The sequence below is a fragment of the Trachemys scripta genome, chromosome 1 (assembly GCF_013100865.1).
Source record: "Trachemys scripta elegans isolate TJP31775 chromosome 1, CAS_Tse_1.0, whole genome shotgun sequence".
Lineage (NCBI taxonomy): Eukaryota > Metazoa > Chordata > Testudines > Emydidae > Trachemys > Trachemys scripta.
Window position 1 is genome coordinate 118,626,197 of NC_048298.1, and position 26,548 is coordinate 118,652,744.

The 26,548-nt window shown below is 43.1% G+C and overlaps 1 protein-coding gene across 4 annotated transcripts in view; it reads right to left on the reverse strand.

Moving 5' to 3' along the window:
* ITPR2 (inositol 1,4,5-trisphosphate receptor type 2) overlaps positions 1 to 26,548 on the reverse strand; it is a 341,154-nt gene that overhangs the window by 243,307 nt on the left and 71,299 nt on the right. For all 4 annotated transcript variants that reach the window (XM_034782924.1, XM_034782916.1, XM_034782942.1 and 1 more), the window contains exons 8-9: positions 24,735 to 24,881; positions 23,121 to 23,216 (exon numbers count right to left, since the gene is read on the reverse strand). In XM_034782924.1, coding sequence (XP_034638815.1) covers positions 23,121 to 23,216; positions 24,735 to 24,881 — 243 coding nt within the window. The remainder of the gene's footprint in view (positions 1 to 23,120; positions 23,217 to 24,734; positions 24,882 to 26,548) is intronic.

The following is a 26,548-nucleotide window of genomic DNA, read 5'->3' on the forward strand; positions in this document are numbered from 1 at the left end:
ACAGGAGCTGGTCCAAGAGGTGACCATAGCTGAACTGCTCGATAATAGCAACTATTAGATCATTAAAATTAACATCCTTGTAGAGGTGATAAAAAACCCACCATGGTAACATTTAACTTTAAAAAGGGGAGCTCAATGAGGATGCTTGTTAGACAGAAATTAAGAGGAGCTATCACAAGGATTAAAAGCTTGCAAGCAGCATGGTGATTACTCAAATGCACCATAATAGAGGCTCAGACTAAATGTATAACCCAAATTAGAAAAGACAGACAGAGGACCAAAAGAATAGCACCCTGGTTAAGCAGCAGAGTAATGGAGGCAGTTAGGGGCAAAAAGGCATCCTGTAAAATTTGGAACTCAAATATGAAATCGCAGAACTACTAATGGTAGTACATAACCTATCACTAAAACAAGCCTCTGGACCAGATGACTAGAAGATAGCTAAGGTAACCCCAATTTTTTAAAAGGGGCTCCCAAGGTGATCCTGGCAATTACAGGCCAGTAAGCCTAACTTCAGTACTAGGCATATTGGTAGAAACTATAGTGAAGAACAGAATTATCAGACTCATAGATGAACACAATGTGTTGGGAAAGAGACAACATAGCTTTTGTAAAGGGAAATCATGCCTCACCAATCTGTTAGAATTCTCTGAGGGTGTCAACAAGCATGTAGACAAGGGTGATCCAGCTGATATAGCATTCTTGGATTTTCAGAAAGCCTTTGACAAAGTCTCTCGCCAAAGGCTCTAAAGGAAACTAAGTAATCATGGGATAACAGGGAAGATCCTCTTGTGGATCAGTAACTGGTTAAAAGATAGGAAACAAAGGGTAGGAATAAATGGTCAGTTTTCACAATGGGAAGAGGTAAACAGTGGAATCCCCCAGGGATCTGTGCTGTTCAGCATATTCATTAATGATCTGGAAAAGGGTCAGACAATGAAGTGGCAAAGTTTGCAAACAATACAAAATTATTCAAGATAGCTAAGTCCAAAGCTGACTGCAAAGAATTACTGTAGGATATCAAAAAACTGGGTCATTGGGCAACAAAATGGCAGATGAAATTCAGCATTGATAAGCGCAAAGTAATGTACATTGGAAAAAATAATTGCATCTACACATATATAACAATGGGTTCTAAATTAGCTGATACCACTCAAGAAAGATCATGGATAGTCCTCTGAAAATTTCCATTCAGTGCGCAGCAGCAGTCAAAAAAGCTAACAGAATTCCAGGAACTATTAGGAGAGGGACAGAAAATATTATAATGCCACTATATAAATCTATGATGCACCCACACCTGGCATACAGTGGCCAGTTCTGGCTGCCCCATTTCAAAAAAGATATAGTGGAACTGGAAAAGATTCAGAAAAGGGGCAACAAAGATGATCAAAGGCATGGAATGGCTTCCATACAAGGAGAGACTAAAAAGATTAGGGTGTTCAGTTTACAAAAGAGACAATTAAGAGGGTATGTGATAGAGGTCTATAAAATCATGAGGGTTATTTCACCTTTTCCACAATATAAAAACCAGAGGGGACAGGATGACTTTAATAGGTAGCAAGTTCAATACAAAGGGAGGGGAAATACTTTTTCATACAACACACAATTAACCTGCGGAACTCATTGCCAGGGAATGTTGTGATGACCAAAGGTATAACTGGGTTCAAAAAAAGAACTGGATAAGTTCATGGAGGATAATTGTTGATTCAGGCACCTCATGCCATCAATGGCTATTAGCCAAGACAATCAGCGATGTAACCTCATGCTTGAGGCAATCATAAGTCTTTGACTGCCAGGAGCCGGGAGGGGAAGATGGGGTGAATCTCTCCAAATTTCCCTGTTCAGTACACTCCCCATGAAGCTCAAGTACTGGCCATTGTTGGAACACAGAATACTAGGGTAGGTGGACCATTGGTCTGACCCACTATGACCATTCTTATAAGAATGAAAGAGTCAACTGAACAGCCAAACAACTAAATATAAGAGACTTATTCAAAATGACCCTGTGCTGTTATAGGTGTGATGGTGGCAGACCAGGTGCCAGCTCATGCCAAGCCCCTAGGCCTCACTGAACACTGACAAATGCATACCTGGAAACCAGTCTGACTCACCTGTGTGTTAGTATTTTTTATAACTCTAGCATGTATTTGAACATGTGTTAAGACTTCATAAAATACTTGTAGGATGCTGCATGTATTACTCTTACTTATATCTGTATCCCACGTTACAATAAATATTTAAGTGTTTGCTCTGTAACTATAAAAATGCTTCCTAAGACTGTAAACCCCCTACAGTCAGGGGAGAAGCATGGCCAGGTGTGAAATATTAGTTTACCACAAGAGGGGTCATCTCCTCCCCAACACAAGAATGCCTATAGACACCAGACAAGGCATTGTGGAACACCAGGGGACAAAAGACTTTGTTGATTGCTTTCCCACACCTCTGAAGAGGCTATATGCACAAGCCCTCGTCCCATCACAGCTCGAATGGTGGGGGAAGGGAATAAAAATGCCTGACCAGAAGAAACTTTATTCCTCTGCATAATGACAGGTTTCAGAGTAGCAGCCGTGTTAGTCTGTAGCCGCAAAAAGAAGAACAGGAGTACTTGTGGCACCTTAGAGACATGTGTGTATATATATATCTCCTCAATATATGTTCCATTCTATATGCATCCGAAGAAGTGGGCTGTAGTCCACGAAAGCTTATGCTCTAATAAATTTGTTAGTCTCTAAGGTGCCACAAGTACTCCTGTTCTTCTTTATTCCTCTGCTGCTTGAACTCTGAGGGGTGAAGATTTCTAAGCATGAACAAGTGGTCCTCAGCTGTTTCGCTTGAGTTAGCCTAAACATACAGAGTTGGCATGTTATAACAGCTTCTATTACCTTTTGAAACCTGGCCGTAACTCATTTGTGTGTGTATGTTTACCTGCTTTAACCTTGTAAATAACTAATTTATTTTTCCTAGTTAATAAACCTTTAGTTTACAGGATTGGCCACAAGCACTACCTTTGGTTTGAGATCTGAAGTACCACTGACCTGGAGTAAGTGACTGGTCCTTTAGGACTGTGAGTAACCTGAATATTGAGGTGACATTTGGTGTAAGGGACCATCCGTCACAAAAGGCAAGCTTGCCGGGGCAGCAAGATAGACCAGGGTGCCCAAGAGGATCATCTGTGACTCCATGTTAAGGCTGTGACAGTGCTTTAGGTGTTCACATTTGCTACGTGGTTGATGAAATCTAAGTATAGAACACACAACCAATTTGGAGTTTGTGCATTGTTTTTTGACAGTCTGTCCTGAGGATGGTACTCTCAGTGGTGAGCCACACCAGACAGCATGACCATAGATTTTTTTTTTTAAGTTTTCTCGCATTTACGCCAAATCAAATGTTATTACTATTATTTATTATTTGTATTGTGACAGCCACTAGGAACCCAGTCATGAACCAGGACTCCATTGGGCTAGGTGCTGTACAAGCACAAAACAAAAAGATGGTCCCTGCCCCAAGGAGCTTGAAACAAACAACTTAAATAAGATTAATTTAAGTGCCAGTTCCAAAAACGCAACTTGATTCTCGAGGTCATGATGGGTTCTTCCCGCTTGGTCCACCATCAGGAGCAATAAATGTTCTCAGGCCATATTCTGCACTGTTACACCTATGCAAACTCCACTGTCTTCAACAGAAGTGCACAGATGTAACTGGGGGCAGAATTTGATCCTACAATCAGAACTTAGTTAACAGTTCTGTTGATAACACACACAAAGAAAAGCAAACTGGCTCAACTTTTAGTTTTGGTACTAGAGGAATCAGAGAAAACTTTAAATACAGAGCAAATTCTTCAGCTAACATTAATCTGCATAGCCTTGTTGATGTCTATGGGGCTCTCCATGGGGCTAGCAGTCTGCTTGGGCAGATCACACTGCAGGACTGGGGCCTTCAATTTTGCCATTTTTGAGTTACTTCTGCACAGAAAAATTAGGCTTTTTTTTATAAAAACAATAAAAACTAGTAAAATATTTTCCCCACTTGCTTTGTTAAAAATGATTAAACAGATTATGCTCAAACTTTCCAGAATAATTCAATTTTGAACTGATCAAATGAAAACAGAAGACAAAAAAAAATCTGAGGTGCATCTTTAATTACAGTATTCTTCGTACTACCACAAAAGCCATAATAACCACCACAAAGTTCTGTTAGGATCAAGTCTTAATGCTTCAAATCCATTCCTTTCCCCGATTTATAAAATACACTTTCAGGGTCCCTCAAACAGCCTAGCAAACAATAGAATCGCAAATAGAATGCTAGTAAAAAATTCCCTCCATTATTGTAGAAATCCAGAATTTCTCTGCAGATATTTAGACTGTAAATACGAAAACAGAACTAAAATGGGCCCTAGTTGAGCTAAATCATCCTTCAGGCATTTTCAGGTCAATGGAGCTGTTACAGTTGCAGTGTTACTTTAGCATACAGAACTGTATTTCAACAAAACAGCCAGCACAAGAAGTATGCAGACAATATATAGTATGATTGCCATGCATTGTGAATTACATAGCTCAGATCAGCGGGACTGTATAAATCATTATTTAAACAGCTTCATTGTGTGCTACTTTTTTGAAGTAGATACAGTATGTTTCCAACAGCTCCTTTTGTAATGCAGAACAACTCAACCATACTAGGCCTCCACAGCTTGTATTTCAACAATTTCAGACTTGGGCATTTTTAGCTTATGCGAGAAAATAAATAAATAAAAAAGTACCACAAAATAATAGTCTGGGCTTCAGACCTCTAATTATTGAAGATCAATTAAGAGAAAGACTAGAAAATGTGTTTCATTATGTGGCAAGCTTTGTGCCACTTCAGTTCCATACCTAAAGACTGACCCAGCAAATGCACAAGTAACTATACAGCAATCATCTTATAAGGGCATATCCTGGTTCCTGTGCCATACCCGAATAAAGAGGGTTAACTAAGCAGTCATAAGGAAAGCCGCACTCTGCAGCAACTCCTGCAGACTCAGAGCTAGCAGAATCAGTGTGGATGCGATGCACGCATATGGGGGAGATTTTGCATGTAGTTAAGCAGTCACAGATTCATCAGACCCAGCTCTGCACAACAACCAGCCCACCTCTAACCACCAGATTCTCATGGAGTGGATGAAGTACAGCTGTTTCATTTCTTTCATAAAACAGCACGATGAGCTATATTCTGCCTTGATGCACGTGTGCGCACACAGCTCACACTGACGTCAATAGGCATTGTGAGAGTTTTCCTCCAGAATATGGTCCTACGAGCATGTGCACGCTGGTAATTGTAACTGCAATTTGCACCGTGTAATTCATTGGAACAGTTTGTGACTGATTCTAGTTCACCAGGGAGCTGAAACTGCAAGGGGACGAGAGCTTTGAGAGTGGTTACTGAATGGAAATCCAAGGAAGAGAGGGTGCTTAGCACCATCTGAAGGCTCTCAGCACCTCACAGGATCGAACAATTAAAAAGGAGTTTCAATGAAACAGAATTCTCTAGCTCAGCATCTACAATAAGAGGGATTCACAGTGTACAGAATTGTAATACCTTCTTTTAAATCTAGACAGTACTAGTAAATACTGTCATCTGCAGAGTGTTACGTACTTAGACTGTGACCCGTGTATGTCTTATGTAACATGCTGGCTAAGTGTGAGATGTCTCACTCTAGCGGCTAGTCCATGTAAAGGATAAGAGCTTCGCTCCAGTTGAAAAGATCTGATGTTGATGCTGAAGTTCCCATGCTCAACACCTATTGACAGTGTGCGCTGGTAGAAACTTTCACAAAGTGGTGGCCCATGAGATGACCTATCATTCATATTGTGGGAGCACCCTGTGGCCCCAGATGAGATCAGGGCTGCTGTATTAGGCACTGTTACAAACACTTAGTAAAAGGTCGTCCTACCCCGAAAAGCTTACAATCTAAATAGGTAAGACAGACCAAGAGTGAAAGACAGAAGGCATTATTAGTCCCATTTCACAAATGGGGAACTGAGTCAGAGACAGTGCTTTTAAGTGACTTTCCCAAGACCACACGGGAAGTCAGTTGCAGAGCCAGGACTTGAACTCCTGAATTCCAGCCCAGTGCCTTACCCACATGAGCATCTTCCTTCACATTTCATTTGCTTAGAGGAGCATGTAATACTGTGCCCAAACATGTTGTATTTTACCTTTAGGAGCTTGTCCATAGAAAGGATAAGAGCCTGCTATTACCACCAGTTAAGGGAGCTACTCTATTAGATCAAATGGTAAAAGACCTAGTGCTGAAGGTTCCAAGCTCTATCCCCCATTGACCACTGGAGGTTCATCACACTTACTGTAGTCAAAATAAAGTTTTTGAGTTTCCTAAGGGTGTGAATCATCTTGAATCCTCTGCTAAGGACATATTGTTGGCTATATTAATGTCTCGTTAATATTTTCTTGCCATTTTCCTTCATCTCTGTGTCATAAGATATATTTTACATCTAGCAATTTACATATTTCAGCTTATATTGCAGATGAGTGGCTTGAAATTTTCACATTTAGAAAGTAAGTTGCTTTTAAAAACCGGGAAATACAAAGTGCCTGAAAAGGCTATTTGGAGATGCTCCCTAATTAAGGGGAAGATAAAAAGCCATACTGATTTTAACCAAATTTTGTTTCGAAGGAAAAAAACATTTAAAATGTCTATCCAGGGAAAAAAACAAAGTTGCCAAATTTCAACTCAAGAAGCATTTTAATGGCTGGGTTAAAAACGGGATTTCTAATGGAAACACTGACAGACAAAGAATGAAAGGAGATCATTCAAACACAAAGCAGTTTCCATTTCATTTGATATCCAACTCATTAACACTGTACCCAATCAACAGGAGCAACATGCTAAAAGAAAAAAAAAAATACACTTCCCAAATCTTTCATCTTCATTAGGCTTGCTTTGTTCTCTGCTAACAGTACACTGATTAGCTTTCAATACATCCAAAGGACTTTTGCACACATTCAACAGAACTTTTATTATATTAACTTTCTGGAGAAATATTGGTTATGTCTAGGCTTAAATAGATTCTGTACAACATCCCTGAAGCATTTGGCACAGAGTTCCTGATTGATCATTAGATACGATACTCTAGACAAACTTCCTTGGAAGTAGGTTTAAATTCTCAAAGCCTTTACTGGGGGATTTTTTTTAAATAAGCCTTGTTTTCTCTTCCTGGCTAAAGTTGGCTTGAAGGCACTGCTTTGAAAACATATTAAACAGACAGAGCAGTGTCCAGGGAGAAAACACCACTGTTAAAGCTACTTTGTGATGCATAAGTAGTATTAATTGGACAGAGACACTCAGTGGAGAATTTCCCCTGTGCAGATAAACAATAGGCCAGTGGAAAGCTGGAACAGAATTAGCTCTAACCCATCCTGTGCCAGCTCTTCCCCAGTCCCTGGTGTAAGAAGAAAGAGGAGGTGGCATATCAGGGGTATTTCAGGAAGAAGGGGGAAGTAGCAGAGCACAACTCCGCTATGCCCAAATTTCCATTGATTTAAGATGGGGGCCTTGTTCCAGTGGCATCAACTGCAGCTGTTCCTATGAAGCTCTAATTTGTTCAGGGGAAGCATAGTTGAGGATCAGGAAGCCACAATTGGCTCCATACAGTCCCCCCGCCCCGTCCCCTATTGTCCTAGTGGAACTCGGGCATGGTGGAGAACCTGCCCCAGGGGTTCTGATTCTCAGCTCCATCCAAAGTCTGCGAAGCACTGTATGTGAGGGTAGTCCCTCAGCATAAGCTAGAACAGCCTCATGGTCCTTAGCCTCAATATCGATCACACGGAAAAAACCACATTCACCTCTTCGTGGGGTTAAGATCTCACCCTAAGTATCCTTTATAGCTTCCCGTTATCGTTCAACACAACTAGGGAAGACCAGATTTGATAGTACTGATATTTCTACAGTGAAAAACAAACAGAAATAAAAGCCTCTCAAACCCTTCCGGATCTTCTTCATACATCACAAGGAAGGAAAAGTCCAATTTTTTTTTTTTAAATAATCCTCAGGTCATCTTTTAAAAAGAAAAAGATTAGTGGACAAACCCTAAGTTTTTGCTACCTGGAAAATGAAGCAAAATGCAATGAGTGCCAGACAGGAAAGGAAAAAAAACAACAAATAACCACTTACATTCATGAAAATAAGTTGTTATAACCATTAAATAAACAATCAACATAATATTTAATGCTTCTACAATGCCTTGCATTCTAAAGTACACACACACACACACACCACTGACATACATCCAACACTGGGCTGGATGGAAATAACTTGGTAGAATACTGGTACACATCTCACTACACAATACAACTTGGCTAAGCACACTTAGACAAAGCCCTTGCTCTTAGGGCCAGATTTTCAAAGATACTTGGGCATCTAAAGATGCAGAGAGGTGCCTAGTGGGATTTTCATAAGTGCCCAAAAATAGGCTAGGTGCCTAATTCACATTGATTTAAATGGGTGTTAGATGCCTAGTCTGCTTAGGTGCTCTTGAAAATTCCACTTGGCACCTGCTGGCATTTTTAGGTGCTTAAATCGCTTTGAAAATCTGGTTCTTAGTAACAAGGGATCTTGAATGTCCCAATTATTATCTACAAGCTCGAAACACCAGAGACTAAAACTCAACCAGCAAAGTAGTTGCTAACATCGTCTCTTTAAAGAGTTATAATCAAGGGTTCATGAGCTCTGTATAACAGGTCAAAGTGCCTCTGTAAATCAGTAATCCATTCTCACTTCTTTAGTCTGTGTACGTCTTTCATCTTTATGTGCATAACTAAATTATTCTTCATTCCTTATATAGTGTGGTTTCTTTTATAAAAAAACTTGTACCCAAGACAGTTAAAAAGATACACCCTGCAGAGTGCTGGATACACACTGTAATTCTGGCACTTCCTTTGATCATAAGACCCAACTGATACAATTTATCGGAACATTATATTGACTTTTAATAAGGACATAAAGCCACTGTCTTAATAAAGAGCAGATTTTGAAGCACCCTTCAAATAACTGAGTTCTACTGTGTGTTGTATCATGAAACTAAATTAAAAAAAAAAATTATTCCAGTGTGGTAGCTATCTGATGAGTTAAGGATTGAGTGTGGACTGCCATCTGGTGGTGGTTTTTCTTGTTTGCAAACAACTGACAGGTACCCTAAGAAAAAGATAATCTATCGTCATGCTCAAATAAAGCTATTCATTCCAAGTGATTTGCTTCATTGAGATAAGGGACTTTGTAGAATTCACTACTAATCATGGCAAATCCCAAGGGGACATGGCATCCTTGTCATTTGAGCACCATCCGGATCAATCTCCAGCTAGGTCTTTAAGGTGACCTGGCTGGATATTTAGCTGATGTCTATCATGGGCAATCTTATTGTGTCCCTGAAACTTTTGTCACCTACACAATCACCGGGCTTGTAGTGGCATTCCTTGGTTCCTTCGGAATTTGTTGGTCTGCCATTCTAATAATATGGCAATACTAAGAAAGCAGTCGAAACCGAATTAGTGCTGATGGTTGCTGGGTTCAGCTTCAAATATCCTTGGATTTGATCTTGTCCTGTTATTTAATATGGAGCAGCTGACAAAGACAATGAGAATCAAAAAAGTCAACCCAGTGTTCTTCAGCATTCCTCAGCATCCATGTTTCACTTCCGTACCAATAACAGTTGTTTATCCAAGCTTTGTGGCAAGCTTCATGTCACAATGTCCCCGTGTGACTAAGTCTCCATTATCTGCCTTATCCATGTAACAGAAGTACAAGCATTTCTACCATTACGACAGTACCTAAAGGCTGATGCTTGCACGGTGCCTTGAAAAAGGGGGCAAGAAGGTTGCTGGCAAAGACCGGCCTCTTTTTTGGCATCTTGAGCATGAAGATCCCTGACACAAATTCAAACTCCCCTTACCAAAAATTGGACGAGAGGAAGTCCAAGCTAATGGACTTTGCATGTTCTCATGGGAATTGTTTTACTGGACTAGGTAGTCTGGTGTCCTGTCTCAAAAGTGACCAGCACTAGCTGCTTCAAAAGAAAGAGAAGAAAACCCATTACAGAATAACCTACATATAGGGGAAATTTCTGCATTACTCCAAGAAGTTAATCTTTGCTTATGTCCTAAAGCATGAGAACTGATCTCCCTTTTATGTTTTTATCCTAGCTAGCGTGGTGGATCTTACTCATAGAAGATATCTAACTCTTTTTCTAAGCCTACTACATTCCTCAATACCTTGTAATGGTTTGCTTCATGGGTTAATTATGTGTTGTTGAATTATGTGGTGTGTTCCATCAGTTTTCATTTTAAATTGCATTGGCATAAACTCACATCTGGTACCACTCTAGTTACTTTAATACTGATACAGCAGGATTCATTTGACCCTGACCATCCACATAAAGGCTATACACTTTGTCATTTATTATATAGTATGGTTTACTAAAGCTTTTTTTTTTTTAAACTAACAGAGACATAATATGAACAGGAATAAGTTTTAATGGATGTAGAACAGCAGTTCTCAAATTCATTTTCAAGAGAAAATGAACTTCTATCAACTTCTCTCAAACATCGTGGACACAAGCTTCTCTACAGACATTTAGAATGAGTACATGGGAGGGAGAGAGGGGAAATTACCTTGGAAAGAAAGAGGAATATGAATAACTTTTAATGACTTCTGATGCAAGGGTTGCTGGCAAGTAGTTTAGAACAGAGTTTTGTGAAACTCACTAGTTCTGATTGAATCTGAAATTCCAAACAAGCCCGTAAACCCAAACCCCAGGAGCTGCCAAACTTCACCTAGTCTGAACACGAACCCATACTTTAGACAACAGCTGACCCTGAAACACAGCTAACTTTTGAAGAAACTGGCTCAATTTGCACGTGTACAATGAATCTCAAAACTGAGCATACTCTGTGTGGTTTGGTATTTGTAATGAACGATTCCTCCAGCTAGACTATAGCTGAGAACACAGCTCTATCTCTTGGACTGTTCCAGTTCAAGGCCCATATCCTGAATTTGATCCACGCAGGCACACCAAGATGCCTGTGCAAAGTCCCACTGAAGTCACTGGAATTTCACATGGGCACATGTGTCTGTACAGGTGGACCAGACTGCAGGATCCAAGCCTAAGCCTGTATTGAGTGAGAAATAACAAGCCAGGTTCATCTCTGGTGCAACCCCACTGACTTGGAAGAAATTACTCTGGTGTTCCAGAGAGCAGGATTTGGCGCTTGGTACTTACATTACCTTATCACAAGGATGCTGGAATCAAAAGTAAAATATGGGAAGTTATAACTGAGAATCTGACTTAAATGTAAAACAGCAACAGCAATAAAGGAGTAATAAATTGTATTTATGGGACACTCATACTTTATGGCATCCAAGTACATAAAGTATCTCAAACAAATAAAAAGCTGCCCAAGAAGATCAAAAAGGCAACATAGCCCAATAATCAAAGAGACCTATGGAACATGGTAATATATGCCTAAATAACCCATCAAACCATCCACGATATGCATGGCTCTCATAGAGGACTATAGAGATCATCATATATACTATTTACAGGTGCAAATTTTAAGCCATCTTTTGGCTAATATCAAGGCTTCAATCCTACAGTCTTCATGAAAAACTCCCACTGAAGTCAGTGGGATTTTTGCATGAGTGAAGACCCCAGTCACATGAATTTAATACCTGATGAGTCCTCTGCCCCCATAAGCATGTGCTTAAGTCCCACTGACTTCAAAGATAAACAAATGCTTAAGGGCTTTGCTGAAGCAGTGGACATGGCACTGGTCTGGGAGACAGGATACCCGGGTTCAATACCACTGGCCTTTGAGCAGGTCATTTCACATCTGTTTCCCCTGCTAGCCCTTTGTCTGTCTTGTCTCTTTACACTATAAGCTTTTCAGGGCACAGGTGGTCTCTTATTCAGAATTTGTACACCTGGCAAAGTGGAGATCTGATCATAGTTGAGGCCTCTAGGTGCTACTGGAATATAACTAAAATAATAATCTGAAGACTGTATTTTGCATTTGCAAAGGGATGGATTAATGATCCAGCAGGTTGTTTTTATCTTGAATTTCTAAGATCCTATAAAATTCAAAGTTACTAATTTAACCCCTTCAGCTTAACTCAACCTGAATATAGCTCTGGCAGAGAAAAAGACACCGTTACTGCCAGATCTGGCAATGATATCTAAAAGTCCCATTCTGTTCAACAAAGTAAAGGAGAATTATCAGGAACTCTCCTAACAAATTCCAGGATGTCTTGTGATTTTGGTCTCCGTTTACAATGTCTCGTTGTATTATGGTTGTCTACCCAGAGGTCTCTGAACAGGGTCTGCCTTGATATTCGTACAAGTACGTATGTTCATTTTAGTGCGGTAATGCATGAGTCCCACTGGAGAAGTTAAATATGAAATGATAGTCTTAACCCTGAATCTCTAGCTTGGTGCCTTTAAAGTCCTCAAAAAGCAAGTGTCGGTACAGTTTCCAATAGAGATTTCTCATTTTTGTAATCACAGAACCAGTGGCCCACACGCACGAGTATCAGAGGTGTGTGTTTTAGCTTAGCACAGTCAATAAGCCACCACCAGTTCAAAGAGACTTTTATCCTGGTGATTAGAATACCGAAAAGGTTAGGTTTGGTCATGAGAAAGACACAGCTGCCTGGGTCCTAACCCGGAGCATCTGAAATGCTGTTCATGTTGAATGTCGCCAGCTCCAAGCCAACAGAGACAGATTTGGGAGCTTTCTACACTGGATACACGTACTGAAAAAACTACAAAAATTGGGAAATTGCCACATCATAATTTTTCACCTAACCTTACAAACCATCTGGGGAGGAGGAAGGATGACCAGATGTTGTCAGGACCGTCCCAATATTAGGGGCTTTGTTGTATAGTCAACCTATTTACTCCCCCCTACCCCATTCTGATTTTTGCTGTCTGGTCACCTGGGCGGGGGGGAGGGGAGGGAATCATTTAAAACTAACTTGCAGAATCCGTGCTGTATCTAGTACTAGAAAAGAACCTTAGACACCACTGACTCCATGAAGATCAGAATAAAATTCTGTGAGCTGGATCTCAGCTGGTGCAAACTGGTCTAGCTCCTCTGACTTCAGATGAGGATTTGGCTCAGTTCTTTGGGGGTGAAATCCTGGCCCCACTGAAGTCAATGGCAAAATTCCCCTCGATTTCAGTGGAGCCAGGATTTCACCCTTGGATATTTCCAGCAGGGGATTTAGCTCAGTGCTGCTTTATGATTTCACTGTTTGGGGAGCATTTGGGCCTCAGGGATCAGAGTTCTGAACACTGATCACTTGGGAGTCATTCCCATCCACCCACATTTTACTGCAGAGCCCTCTGAGGGACGTACCAAACCGACGTACAGAAGGATGCAACAAGTAAACACCAGTTGTGAAACATGATTTACAATAGCTCAACTGTGACAGAACTTGTATCAATATGCTGGGGAGGAAAAAAATGTTTAAAGTTAGTCATGAATTTTTGTTTTGTTTGTGTTTATTATTCCACGCTAGATATCTTTATCATAGAGGCTTAAACAAAAACAAGTGATGCCAGCATGTGACGGGGTTGCTAATTCATGGCATGAGTAATCTCTCTCTGCTGCAAGAGTACAGATAAGCACTCAGTAAGCTTTGCCCAACTGATTTAAAAGTTACCTCACGCACATTACGTGTCTGCCTGCTTGTTTATAAATCTTTGAGGTGGATGCCTGGCTGGCGTGTCGTGCCTGACATGTGAACTGTACAAAAAGCGGTTCACAGGTTTTTATTACAGCTTTACCTTTAATATCTCCACTAGCAGATTTTTTACACTTCACAGATGCAGTAGTTAATGCTGCTTTCAAGGCACAGTGCATAACCTTTGTTCAACCTGAACTCTTTTCCAGCTGTTACTGCACTGCGTCTATGCCACTCTCCATATTGAGAACCTTATTGCCAGTGATTTCCTCAGGAAAGCCAATACAGAGGTTTAAAGATTCTAAACTCCGCTTCAGCACACATTGCCATACACCCCATTTACCTGAAGATTTAGGATGCCCTTGTTAAAACCTTTGGACACATGACATCTGAGATGAAAGCAGAGCCAGCCAGCACTCTTGAAAATGCACATGAAAATTTCCATTCAGGTCCCCATCTTCAAAAGGGCAGTGAAGAAATGCCTCTCCTACTCTAGGCTTGTCTATTTAGTTTGCAAGCTCTTCATGGTAGATCTGTCTTTTACAACATGTCTGCATAGCACCTGGTACAACAGGGCTCTGATCTCAGTTGGGGGGCACTAGCCAGCACTGTAATAGAAATAATAAATATAGAATAGAGCCAGCTGGCTTCAGACAAGCTAGACTACTGCACTCTGTGCAGTGGAGTGAGACTGGCCAGCAAGCTGCAAGGGGATTGTCACAGTTTCTGGGTTAACTGCACCTTTGATCTCCACCTTGGCTTTCATCAAGGGCACCCGCTCAAGGTTCAGGCTCCCAGCCATCACCTATCTTGGGCAGAGACCCACATCTCCCTCCCTCCAGACTGGGGTTTTAGACTTGCAGTCCCTCTGCACTTCATTGTGATTTCCCCAGCAGGTCTGACTGGGGTCAGGCATCTCTGATTAACCTTTCCCTGGGGGCTACAACAGTGCATAGCAGTTCTCAAACAGCCTTCACAAAGCAAAATTCGTTTATTCTTTTGGGTAAAAGCAGTACAAAGAAAAATATGAAACAACAATAAGCATTCCCTATGCTATAAATGTTCCTTGTGCTAAAAGCTTACCAGAGGTCACCCATCAGTCTTATGGGGCCTTGTAAGCCAAAGTCCTTCCAACCCTTCTGCAAAGGTTGGGGCTCCCCCTTGGAGAGAAGGTCCTGTTTACTGAATCAAAAGAAAGCTCTGTGTCAATTTAAACTCAGCCTTTTTATACCAAAAGCCCCTTCTTTGTCTGGTGGTCGCAGGAAGACCCAGTTTGAACAAGTATCTGCTGGCCAACGAAGGGGTACCTCACTAAACATATTTGACCTTTCAGCGACTAGCCTTAATCACTCCCCCCCTCCCCCACTGTTTTTAGTTCCTCCAGGAGCAGCTGTGCTAACCCTACCCTCCCCCACCCCCAGAGCTGTACACAATCCCTGGCCCACAACAATACAATAAAATCTATCATAAACTTCACACAATGTGGTTGCTCAAGGTCACTACAGATGGTTGCAGTCAGTATCTGTCACAGCTCCCCCATAAAGTAGCAGTTAGTAGCAAAGGTGTCTGGTACCCTAGGGGTACCCACTGGCTTATTTTCTGGCCTAAGCATTGGAGACCAAATTTGCATTTCCTTCCCCATGAATCACTTCCACATCATAAGCTTGGGTCATAAGGCTCTACCATAGCAACTTGGCATCTGTCCCTTCCATCGCATGCAACCGGATGAGTGGTCAGTGTACACAGTTAAATGTCGATCAAATAGACACGGCTGGAACTGCCTGGGCGCCCACACTGTAGCCAAACATTCTTTTTCAGTTGTTGAATGGTATTTTCTGTTGGGGAAGCAATTTCTTGCTCAAATACTCAATGGGGCGTCTCCCCACTTTTCATCATTTTGCACCAACACAGCCCCAAACCCTGCGTCAGAGGTGTCTGAACACCATAAAAGGCTGTTAAAGTCTGGGCTTACCAGAACCAGGTCCGTACTTAAGGGCTTCCTTCAGATCACAGACGGCTTGTTGACACTTTGTCTGGCTTCTCTATTTTACACGGATCAGTAACAGGAGCAGTCAGAGTACTAAAGCAAGGGACGAATCTCCTGTAATACCACTTTTGCTGTGCCCACCTTGCATTTCTCCATCTTTACCGCCAGGGCCGCTGTCTGAATGCTGTGCAGCACCCTTCTTACATGAGTCACGGGCTTTTCCAATGTCTGGCTGAAGTTAAAAATATTATCTATGTAGCCAGGGCAAACTCATCCACCCCCATCCAATAACTGATCTACCAGCTGCTGAAAGGTAGTCACAGCCCCCTTGAGGCCAAAAGATGGGACCAGGAACTCCGAGAACCCTACTAGGGTGAAAAACGCCAATTTAAGCCCTGGATCAGAGTCCAAAGGCACCTGCCAATAATCTCTAGTGAGGTCAATTGTGGTCAGAAATTGGGCTCTTCCCAACTAGTCCAGTATCTCGTCTGTTTTAGGCATGGGGAATGCATCAGACAGAGTGATGGTATTGAGCTTTCAATAATTCACACAGAATCTCATTGACCCATCTTTCTTAGGTACCAATACAACAGGGGATGACCAGGGACTACTTGATCACTGGATCGCCTCTAACTCTAGCATGTCAGCTATTTCTTGCCCCAAGCTCTGGGCTGTTTTCCCGGTAACCCTGAAAGGATGAACTTTTAATTAGACCCTTAGGTCCATCTCTACCTGATGGACAACAAGCGAGGTGTGTCCAGGCTTACTGGAAAACACCTGGTGATTGGCCTGCAGTACCCTCATGATCACTGCTTGCTGTGTGGGCATGTACAGTCTAGGGAGAGGTTGGCCCCTGTTCCTGCCACCAGATCTATTCCGGGGGGGATGCTCCCTCTGTCTTCCCAGTGCTGGCTCATGGCCAGGGCCTGATTCTCACTGTCAGAATATGGTTTCCTCACATTCACATGATGCAGTTGGATCTGGCGTGAGCAATCAGACAGCTCCACCACATAGTTCACTTCACTGAGCTATTAGATTATTTTAAAGTGGCCTTCACAGGCTGCCTGGAGTTTATTCCTTGGCACTGGAATGAGCACCATAATATGGTCCCCTGTATAATATGTCTTAGCACATTCGCTTCAGTCATACCAGACTTTCTGTCTCTCCTAAGCTATAGCTAGATTATCTCAGGTGACCAACATGATCTCAATGAGTTTTCCTTGAAGGCGAACAGGTATTCCACCACTGACTCCCACTCCAGAGAGGATGCACCTTCCCACTCAGCCCTCATTAAGTCTAGGAGAACAATACCCTCCTCCCATGGAGTGGATTGAAAGAGGAGAATCCTGTGGCTTCCTAGAGAACCTCATGATAAGCAAATAGCAGGTAAGATAAACATTTATCCCAGTCACCAGGGTGTTAGTCCACAGAAATGTTCATCGTCATTTTAAGGGTTCCATTAAATCGCTCTACCAGCCCCTATGTCTGGGGGGTTGGGAGATTACCAGAAGTGCTGAACCCCACATTTCTCCCAAAGACCTCCAAGTAGGGCAGACAAATTTCACACTCTGGTCAGAACCTCATGGGGAAACCTGACCCAGCTGAATATTTCTAGCAAAGCGTCAGTCACATTGTCTGCCTCTATAGAGGACAGGCCTAGTGCTTCTGGTGGGCAGATGGGGTAATTTACTAGCACCAAAATACACTTTTTCCATAGCCAGGTAACTTTGCTAAGGGGCCCACAATGTCCACAGCAACCCTCTGAAAGGGTTCCTCTAGAATGGGAAGGAGGGATTAGGGCAGCCTTGTCCTGGCCCTCCCCCGTGCTCTGGGATAAGTCACAAGATTTACAGTATTTCTGTACTCAAAAACCCAGGCCAGTGGAAATCCCGGAGTAAGTGCATGTATTCCCCAGTGCCCTGAGAAGGATACATCATAGGCTAGGCTGAGTAGCTTAAGTCAGTACTTTTGTGGTGCTACCAACAGTCTCAACACTCCTAGGAGGACCTCCACTCTACAGAACAGTCCCTGATTCCCCCAGAAACATTTCTAAGTGCCCTCCTGTCCCAGGGCGATAAGGGAGTGAGCTGCAGCCACCCTAGGTTTTTCTAGAGTAGGGTCAGTCAATTGTTCCTACTTGATTTGCAGATCAGAAGCTGGGAGGCTAGGCTCAGCCTGCTCCTTGGGACTTGCTTCCCCACCTCTGAGGTCAGTTTATCAGCAGGATCCAGCTCAGCCCTAGGGCATGCACTCACGGTATCAGGCAGCAGCACAGAGCTGCCTCTCCACCTGTCGGCTTTCAGATCAGAGTCCGAGCCAAAAGCTGTTGTCAGGGGTGCTGGAATGGAGGGTCCAGGGGGCCACGACTCCACCACTTTTTGCCTGCCAAAAGGGCGAGCGAAGGTGGAAGGGGGGGTTGGTAGTTGGCAGAGAGGAGTGAGTGGCAGGCAGGGCCTTGGGGGGGTGGGGGGGAAGAGGTGGGGGCAGGGGGAGGGGCCGCAATTTGGGTATCGGTTGTGCCCCCACTTCTTGGGAGCTTCTGGTGCTCCTAGCTGTTGTGTAATTACTCAGAGCCAAAAGTAGAAAACAAGTGGCTTGGGGCCAGGATTCCCCAACAAGACCTCTACCAGCAGCTGGGAGTGCACGCCAACATCCTTAGGTCCCTGACTGTCACCCAGTTTCAGATAGATCTGAGTTGCCAGGACTTGGAAAGAAGGTTCCCATTATCCCTGAGTAGTTAAGAGTCTATAAGGGATAGCTAGTGGTCCATCATCTCTGGGAGCACCAGAGTTACTTCAGTCCAGTATCTCTCAGCTTTTTTCCCCCCAACCACCTCAACCAGGAAAGAATGTTTTGTTGAGTCCCCTTTGGGGGCTGAAAGAGTCAGATTTACTGACTGAACCATCAAGGCCAGATCTGCTTCTGCTATAGGTGGGGTCACTGCCACCTGCCAGCACTGCGGGTTACCACCAGCCCCTGGTCTATCCGGGCCCATATAGTGTATCGCCTTATGACTATTCTTGTTGCAATAAAACCATTTCAGATCCCCAGATTCCTTTCTGGAGACCCACTTAGGGTTTGCCTCCCCCCAAGTCTGTGTATAGTCCATTCTCCTTCAGGTCCCGGTTGGGGTCAGCTTTTGCTTGACTTTTTTAATCAAACTCAGGTCGACTATCCACATATTGGTTGGCCATGTCCCAGCTAGTTTCGTTTCTAAGGTCCTTGTCTGTTAACAATGATTTTTAGGTTGCGGGGGGTGGGAGTGTCAAAGTTTGTAGAATTGTTCTAAACCCATTAATTCATATGCCTCATCGACTATGGTAAACTCCCAACCAGTTCCCCAGTTTGTTACACAACTCCTAATTGGTTTGACACCTCAGCATAGGTTATATGCCCCTTTTCTTTTTTTTTTTAAACTCCCTGAAACCTTCTCCTACATGCTTCAGGGGTCAGTTTAAACTTTCACAACAAGGCTTGTTTATATGCCTATAAATTAATCTTTATAGTCCCTGTAACAGGGTGCACTCACCTCTTGTGAGCTCCCGCTCGGCCGAGTGAACGCGCGTGTACACTCTCTCTCAGTTTGTTTCCAGGGAGGGAGCCCTGGGGCTTTGCTCCATCCCAGAGCAGGGACAACACCTTTGCCCTCTTGGGGCTTCCTAGCTACAGCTCTCCAGCTGGGCCACTATAGTTCAGTTCCCCCTCTGAGGTGCCTCAATGTACAGGCCACTTCCCCACACTGGCTAACGGGGGCTGGGGGAGACCCGGGCCAACCCACTACTCCAGCTCCCAGCCCACCAACCCTGTAGATTGCAGCCATCTGCTGAGTCCCTTTAACTATGTTGCACAGCTTCTCTAATTCCCTGGACCACTTCCCCGCAGCCCTGCGCCAGCTTCACCCTGACCTCAGGGCCATGTCCTAATGGAGTCCCGGCAACCAGCTCAGGGCTCCTTCTCGCTCTCCCCAGCTTCTAGTAGCACTGCCCTGCCCGGGGTTCTATAGCTGTCAGCCACTCTAGACAGCTTGAAGGACCCTCTCCACTGCCCTCTTTTGGGGTGGGGTGTGGCAGGGCCTGGTATATTCCGTCACAGTCCCCTGTGTCCATACGGTTGAAAACACCTAGGGCCTTCTCCGAAAGCAATGGAGTCCGATACCGTACCAAGTCCTCCTGCCCCCTTGCTCAATTTACACCCCATTTTGAAATCCATCCTTCTTACCCCTTCCTAAAGCAGGGAAATAATTTGTAGGCAACCCAGCCGGAATAGGCATGTGGAGTCTGCCTCCACCTACTGGAGCAGAGTTTTGCTGGTGCAGTCTCTCCATACTGAGCTGATATTAACACTCCTTCTCTCTCTCTCTGGCTCTCCCCCCTCTTCCTAGTGGTCCTCCTCTCTCTCTCTCCTCATGCTGATGCTGCTTCTCCTGGTCTGCTCTCTCTCATTCCCAGTCTGCAAGTAGCTGGGCTTCCAGATGCAGTTTGTCCCTCTCCAACTGTAGCTTCTTTTGCTCTGTCAGTCGGTCCACAACTCCTACTGCAGCGGTGCCTTCAGTCTGGATGCAGCATGGTTGCAGCCTCCGACAGCCTCCTCACTGCTTCCCTTTAGGGAGGTGTCTCCAAGAGTTCCCCTTGCCCATTGGATTCTCTGCAAGTGGACTGGGCATTCCCTGTATTCCTTCACAATCATTCCTTTTCCGATCCTCAAAGTATATCAGTAGATCAGATTGCCCAGATGTGCCTTTGTCCATTCCTCAGCGTTGAGCTGCCTTTCTTTGCATTTCTCAACCAGCTGACTTTTTTAAGCTGTTCATAACCTATTTTCCCCCACATCTCTATTTTTGCTATCCCTTTCCTGAAAAGATGAGGATTTTCTCTGTGCTTTTCCTTTCTACACTGCTCGCATTCAGTGCTGCTGTTGGCACTTTACTGGCAATTCCCTATTGTCATAGACAGCACACGCTGCCACTATATATGTCACAGTTTCAGGATTAACTTGCACCTTTGCTCTCCCTCCTGGTCTTCCTTGAGGGCTAAGGTTTCAGACTCCCAGCCACCACCTATCTCGGGCAGAGACCTATGTCTCTCCCCCTCCAGACCAGGGATTTAGACTTTCAGTCCCTCTGCACTTCATTGTGATTTCCCCAGCAGATCTGACCAAGGTCCAGCACCTGTGGTTAACCTCTCTCCAGAAGATACAATAGTGTGTACCAGTAATCAAACAGCCTTCACAAAGCAAAATATGTTTATTCTGAGGGTAAAAAGCAGTACAGAGAAAACAAAAACAGATAAAAAAAACCTTCCTATACTTGTGCTAAAAGCTTACCAGGGGCCACGCATCAGCCTTATGGGCCCTTGTAAGCCAAAATCCTTCCAAACCTTCTGCAAAGGTTTCTCCCCACTCCCCTTGAACAGAGAATCCTGTTTACTGAATCAAAAAAAGCCCTCTGCCAATTTAAACTCAGCCTTTTTATACCAAAACCCCTTCTGTGTCTGTTGGTCCTTGGAAGACCCAGTATCTGCAAGCCAATGCAGAGGTGGTACCTCTCTGAAGGTGTTCACAGTGTCAATGATTAGCCTTAATTGCCCCCTGCTGTTTGTAGTTACTGGAGGAGCTGTGGTAACCCTCCCCAGAGTAGCATAGAATCCCTGGTCCACAATGATACATAAACCATCCATAAACTTAATACAGTTTGGTCCCCAAAGACACTGCAGGTGCTTGCAATATCTGTCTCAGGTACCTTGCTCCACATTCACCCAGACAGGGAGTTTAGGTTTACCAGAGTCCCGGTTATACTATGCACGGTTTATATCAGAGCTGTTTAAAAGGTTACTAACTTCAACAGCTCTTAAAGTAAAAATAGGACTGGTATCTTAATGTCCTGGGGAGAACACTCTTCGTATTCTTGACCTTGGTTTGGCAATAACTAGATATGAGAATGCTCCTGATAATCCACAACTGGTCTCACTCTGAACTCAGTGCATGTCATGACAGGATTCTGGGAGTTATGGCAGTAGTGTGTAGATATAAGGACTTGTCTACACACAGAGAAGTGGTTTAACTTACACTGGTTTAGTTCAAGCAGTACAACTTGTGTGTGTGGACTCTCTCATATTGGTTTAAAACTGGTTAAATGAGTATAGCTTGCACGTGAACATTTACAAGCACAGGCTAGTTTGCAAGCACAATCCAAATTGATATAAGCCAGGTTTAAATTGATGTGAATGTCCACACATAGCACTGCACTGGTTTAACCAGATCAATATGAAAATCATATCTTAAATTATATCAGTACAATGTCACATGTACAACCAGGCCTAAAATGGAGCAGATAAACATGATCAATAAAGCTCATAACTACTTCAATAAGACAAACTCAGGATCACAACCGAGGAAGCTTCTCAGTAACTGCTCTCTTCCAGATTTTTCCAGATGGTTTTTGTTTTGGGGGAAGGGAAGGAGGGAGGACGTACGTGTGGGGGGGGGGGGAAAAAGATATTTTGTTGCTTTTGGGTGGCAGGCAAAACACCACATCAGAACCCCCCCCAAAATAATAATAATAATAATAATAATAATTGTGGAATATTCTGGTAGGTGTTTGGGAGGGATTTTTTGTGGGAGCAGGGGGTTATTGGTCAAAATTCAAAGTTAATTGAATTTTAGAAAACTTCAACCAGGTCTAATGACGACATATTGTCGTGATACAAATACCAGGATATCATGACATAACCAGTCTGTACCTCAAGACAAGCTCTTACGGCGCACAATTCTAAGATACCTCGGGCCAGATTCTCAGCTGGTGTAAATCGATGTCGTTCCATTAACTTTACATCACCTGAAGATCTGGCCCCTAGTTTTCATTAGCGTGATGGAAATCTTTTTCAACCCAAAAGAGGGGGGGGGAAAAAAACAAAAAACAAAAACACAACACACCTAAGGGCTTCTCTTTTGTCAGCACAGTCTACAGAAGTTGCATTACTGTCCCTTCTCCCATTTCTTTGATCCGCCTCAGTAATTATCCTGTGTTCAGTTGAACTCAGAAAGCTTTAATCTGTATGCAGCTGTCTGGGCCAGCAAAAATTAATATTTGACTTATCCTAACAACATTCCCAAGACCAAGTAGAAGCAAGAACACCGAAATAAAAAAAAGCAACCATCTTAAATCAAAATATAGCAATCAACATCAGTAGGGTTGCACTGGTGTAACTGGTGACAAAATCTGACCCAATAGTGAATGACACAGTTGAAACTAAAGACAGAAGTTGTCCTAAACCAGCTTATATTTGTCCAGTAATAGAGAATATTCTAGCAGCTCTGAATTAGAAGAATGCACAGCACAAGGTTGCCTGGTATGTGAGGATCTCATCCAGTTTTGTTACATGCTTCCAATTATTTAGATGCTGTTCTTACCTCTGCAGCTAAGTAGTTCCCAGTGGCTAGATGTTTAAATCTAAACAGGCTATTCCATTGTCCTGCCCCTCCACGGCATGGATCATGATGTACAACCTACAGACAGAAATACAGATTATTAGTCATACCAGCCATCATGAGGACCACACAAAAATACCTACCTCATGGACAATACAGCCCATTCAGAGAAACTGCTGTCTTCATTATGCTGAAATACTAATTCTACTATAGCTATTGGGTTGCCAACCCTCCAGGATTGCCCTGGAGTTTCCAGAAATTAAAGAATAATCTTTAAATTAAAGATTATGTCATGTGATGAAACCTCCAAGAATATGTCCAACCAAAATTGGCAACCTTAATAGCTAATGCGGTCAATATTCTGTACAATGTAAATTCATCATGGAATGATAAAATATTTTACTACAGGGTGAAATTCTGTGCTTACACTAAATCTGCCACGGATCATAACTACTTACATTTATATTTCACTGCTTGCAAGAAAATGTGCCACCTATAATGTGTGAATCTAGAGTTACTCCATTGAATCCAACAGAGTAAATGGCACTACTCCACATTTACATGGGCATTACTAAAAGCAGATTACACTGTGTCTCCTTCTCTTATTAAAAAATTCTGTTGCTGAAAGAGAAGTTGGTCCAATAAAAGCTATTACTTCAGCCATCTCGTCTCTCTCATATCCTGGGACCAACACAGCAATACCACCAATACAAACAATATCAACTGCATAGCACTTTTTGCTAATTAGGGTGTTCTGGATATAGGACACCAGGATAATTACATTCTGTCTGGCCAAATCTCCTCAGTGTCAGTTGAGCTGGCCAGGGTATTCTTTCCTTTAGGTCTTCCACTGTTTTGTAGTGTTACTTACTACTTTCCAGTTTGGCATTGCCTTTTTTCTCAGTAATGAGTTAAGTGATCCCTAGATATGCAGGGCCCACTCCTGCAGTTCCTACCCAGGCAAAAATGCAGATTTGACCAAGTAAGAAGCCTTTTGTTTTCACAGTGTAACGTTTGTCTAGCAGTTTGGGATCCTTGCACACTGTGGAAGTAAGGTTCTAAGACATATCAATTGCCCCCATTCTTCTATCAAAAACAAAAACTCCTGATAATCTAGGCCCTAATTCAGCAAAGCCTTCCTATTCAGCAAAGCCTTACTGTAAGCACAGGCTCTGCTGAAGAGGAATGGACTCAATCAATTTGCTGAATCGGGGCCGTAGTCTATTGCCATGTGTCATTAATGGCAAATATGTGCATCCCATGAGATTCCATATATACCTATCTTGGGTCAGATTCAGGAGAAGCAGTGTTACTGCACTGACTTTGATAAAGTTGCACCATTTATGCCAGATCTGAATTTGACCCTCCATTACTTTGCTTCTGTGCAGCTATATATACACAGCAAGAAAAAAAATCTTCTCCCCTACATGACTGTAGCAATAAAGCATCTCTTAAGTGTTCATCCTACACACACTGCTTCATAAAAACAAGAATAATTACTGGGAGGTATATGGGGATACCAAATGGCCAGGAATGATACATTTTTTCTGAGTATTGCCCTTTGCATCCTAAAATATTTATAACAGGCAAAAATACCTCTATTTCCCACAGTGCTTTAGAACTTGTTGCAGAAGTGGCTGACTGACGCAATGTTGTACGAAGGAAAATATGTTGTTTCTTCTCATATTCATCACAGGTCAGAAACTTCTCTTGTTCCGCATGAAAGAGTCTAACAACATCCCCCTAAAGGAATAGGAAAGGGAAGTATTACCAAATGGAAGACAAGGTGATTGGAAATGTTGGGCCAGAATCTGAGCCATATGAATCCACTGGCGTCAACAGAGTCCACATTACTTTTCACTTGGGTAAGTGGGACCTTTGACTTTTTTTTTCCTGTTGCTGGGGCCTCATGGAAAGCGGAGAAGACATCTTGGTTTTGTAGGCTGCAGACAGGCTATTGACTTGAAAGTCTATTCTTATCGAAACCCTGTGAAACGTTAATGAAAATAAAATCTATTTCAAAGCAAGACAATGAAAAGATGACTAGTCAACCTTGGGGTAATTTTTAAGTTTAAGGAATTTTTTTAATTGGTTTTCTAACTATGCTTAATCAAAAATAGTGCTTGGTGAAAATGAATAGCTGACAGCACACTCTAGAAGTGTGAATAAGGCATATTGTAGCCAGGGGTTGTACAAGCTTCCCCTTCATACAGTTCTGCCAATGCACCTCAACACGGACAGCAATACCCAGTTATTCCTGTCCTAGGCCTTTTCTAACACAGATTGCTAATTATGCTGAATTGAGCATTGGTGCTGTGATGATGGAGAGTCACATTCACTGCAGAGCTTGCCAAATCGCAAGGCCTCAACCCAATCCTCATTTGCTTTGAAATCTTCGATGCTTTTGACCCTATTGATCATATCCTTCTTAACAACCTATCATCATTTGCTTTTGCAACTCTGTGCTCTCCCAGTTCTCCTTTTGCCTATCTGGTTGTTCCAGCAATGTCTGTTTCAATGGGGCCTTCTCCTTCTCCCACATCATTTCTGGTAGTGGAGAGGGGGCTTGGCCCTCTTGTCCTCTCCCCACTTTTTCTTTAGGGGATCTCACTGGCTCACCTTGCTTCAATTACCATCTTTATGCTCCATTCCTGACCTGTCCTTCTCTCATCTCAGCATGTCTCTCCCCGACGTTTCCTCATGGATGTCTTACCGTCAATTGGAACTAAAGCTGACTAAAGCTGAACTTTGGATCCAAACCTCCACAGTCTTATACTTTGTGTGGTCGTTTACACCTCTGCCAGATGCATGTAAACTTCTAGAAATTCTGATCTGGCATCATGTCAAGTGGCCTCGGAACAAGTGTAAATTACTGCATAAGGTTCCAGGGTGGGAGAGGATCAGGACCTTGGTCCCTCCCCGCCAAACTTGACACACTCCCTGTGCTTTCTCTGTCCTCCCTGCTACTGTGTTAACTTTGGCCCCTCCCTCTCCTTTGCCCCACACATCCAAGCTGCACTGAAGTCACGCTACTTCCTCCTCCGCCACAATTTTTAAAGCTTCCGCCTTCTCTCTACGCCCACCCAGCTCAAATTCTTATTCCAGCCTCACCACCTCCCATTCTAACTACTACGACATCCTCCTCTCAGTACTCCCTGGCACCTGCATTGCCCTCCACCTTTCCAGGTCAACATCCTTGCCTGTTGTAACCCTTCTTTCACTCTGAATCCCTCCAGCGGTTTCCCCTTTTCCACTGCATCAGACTATCTTCTTGCCCTCACTTCATAAGTCGACGCCGCCCTACTTATTTGTTCAAGTGTGTTATACTGCTCCTGTGTCCTGCCCCCTCTGCTATGCTAACAATGCCAGTCTCCAGCATCTGCTTCTTCCACAGGCATCTTCCTGCTGTC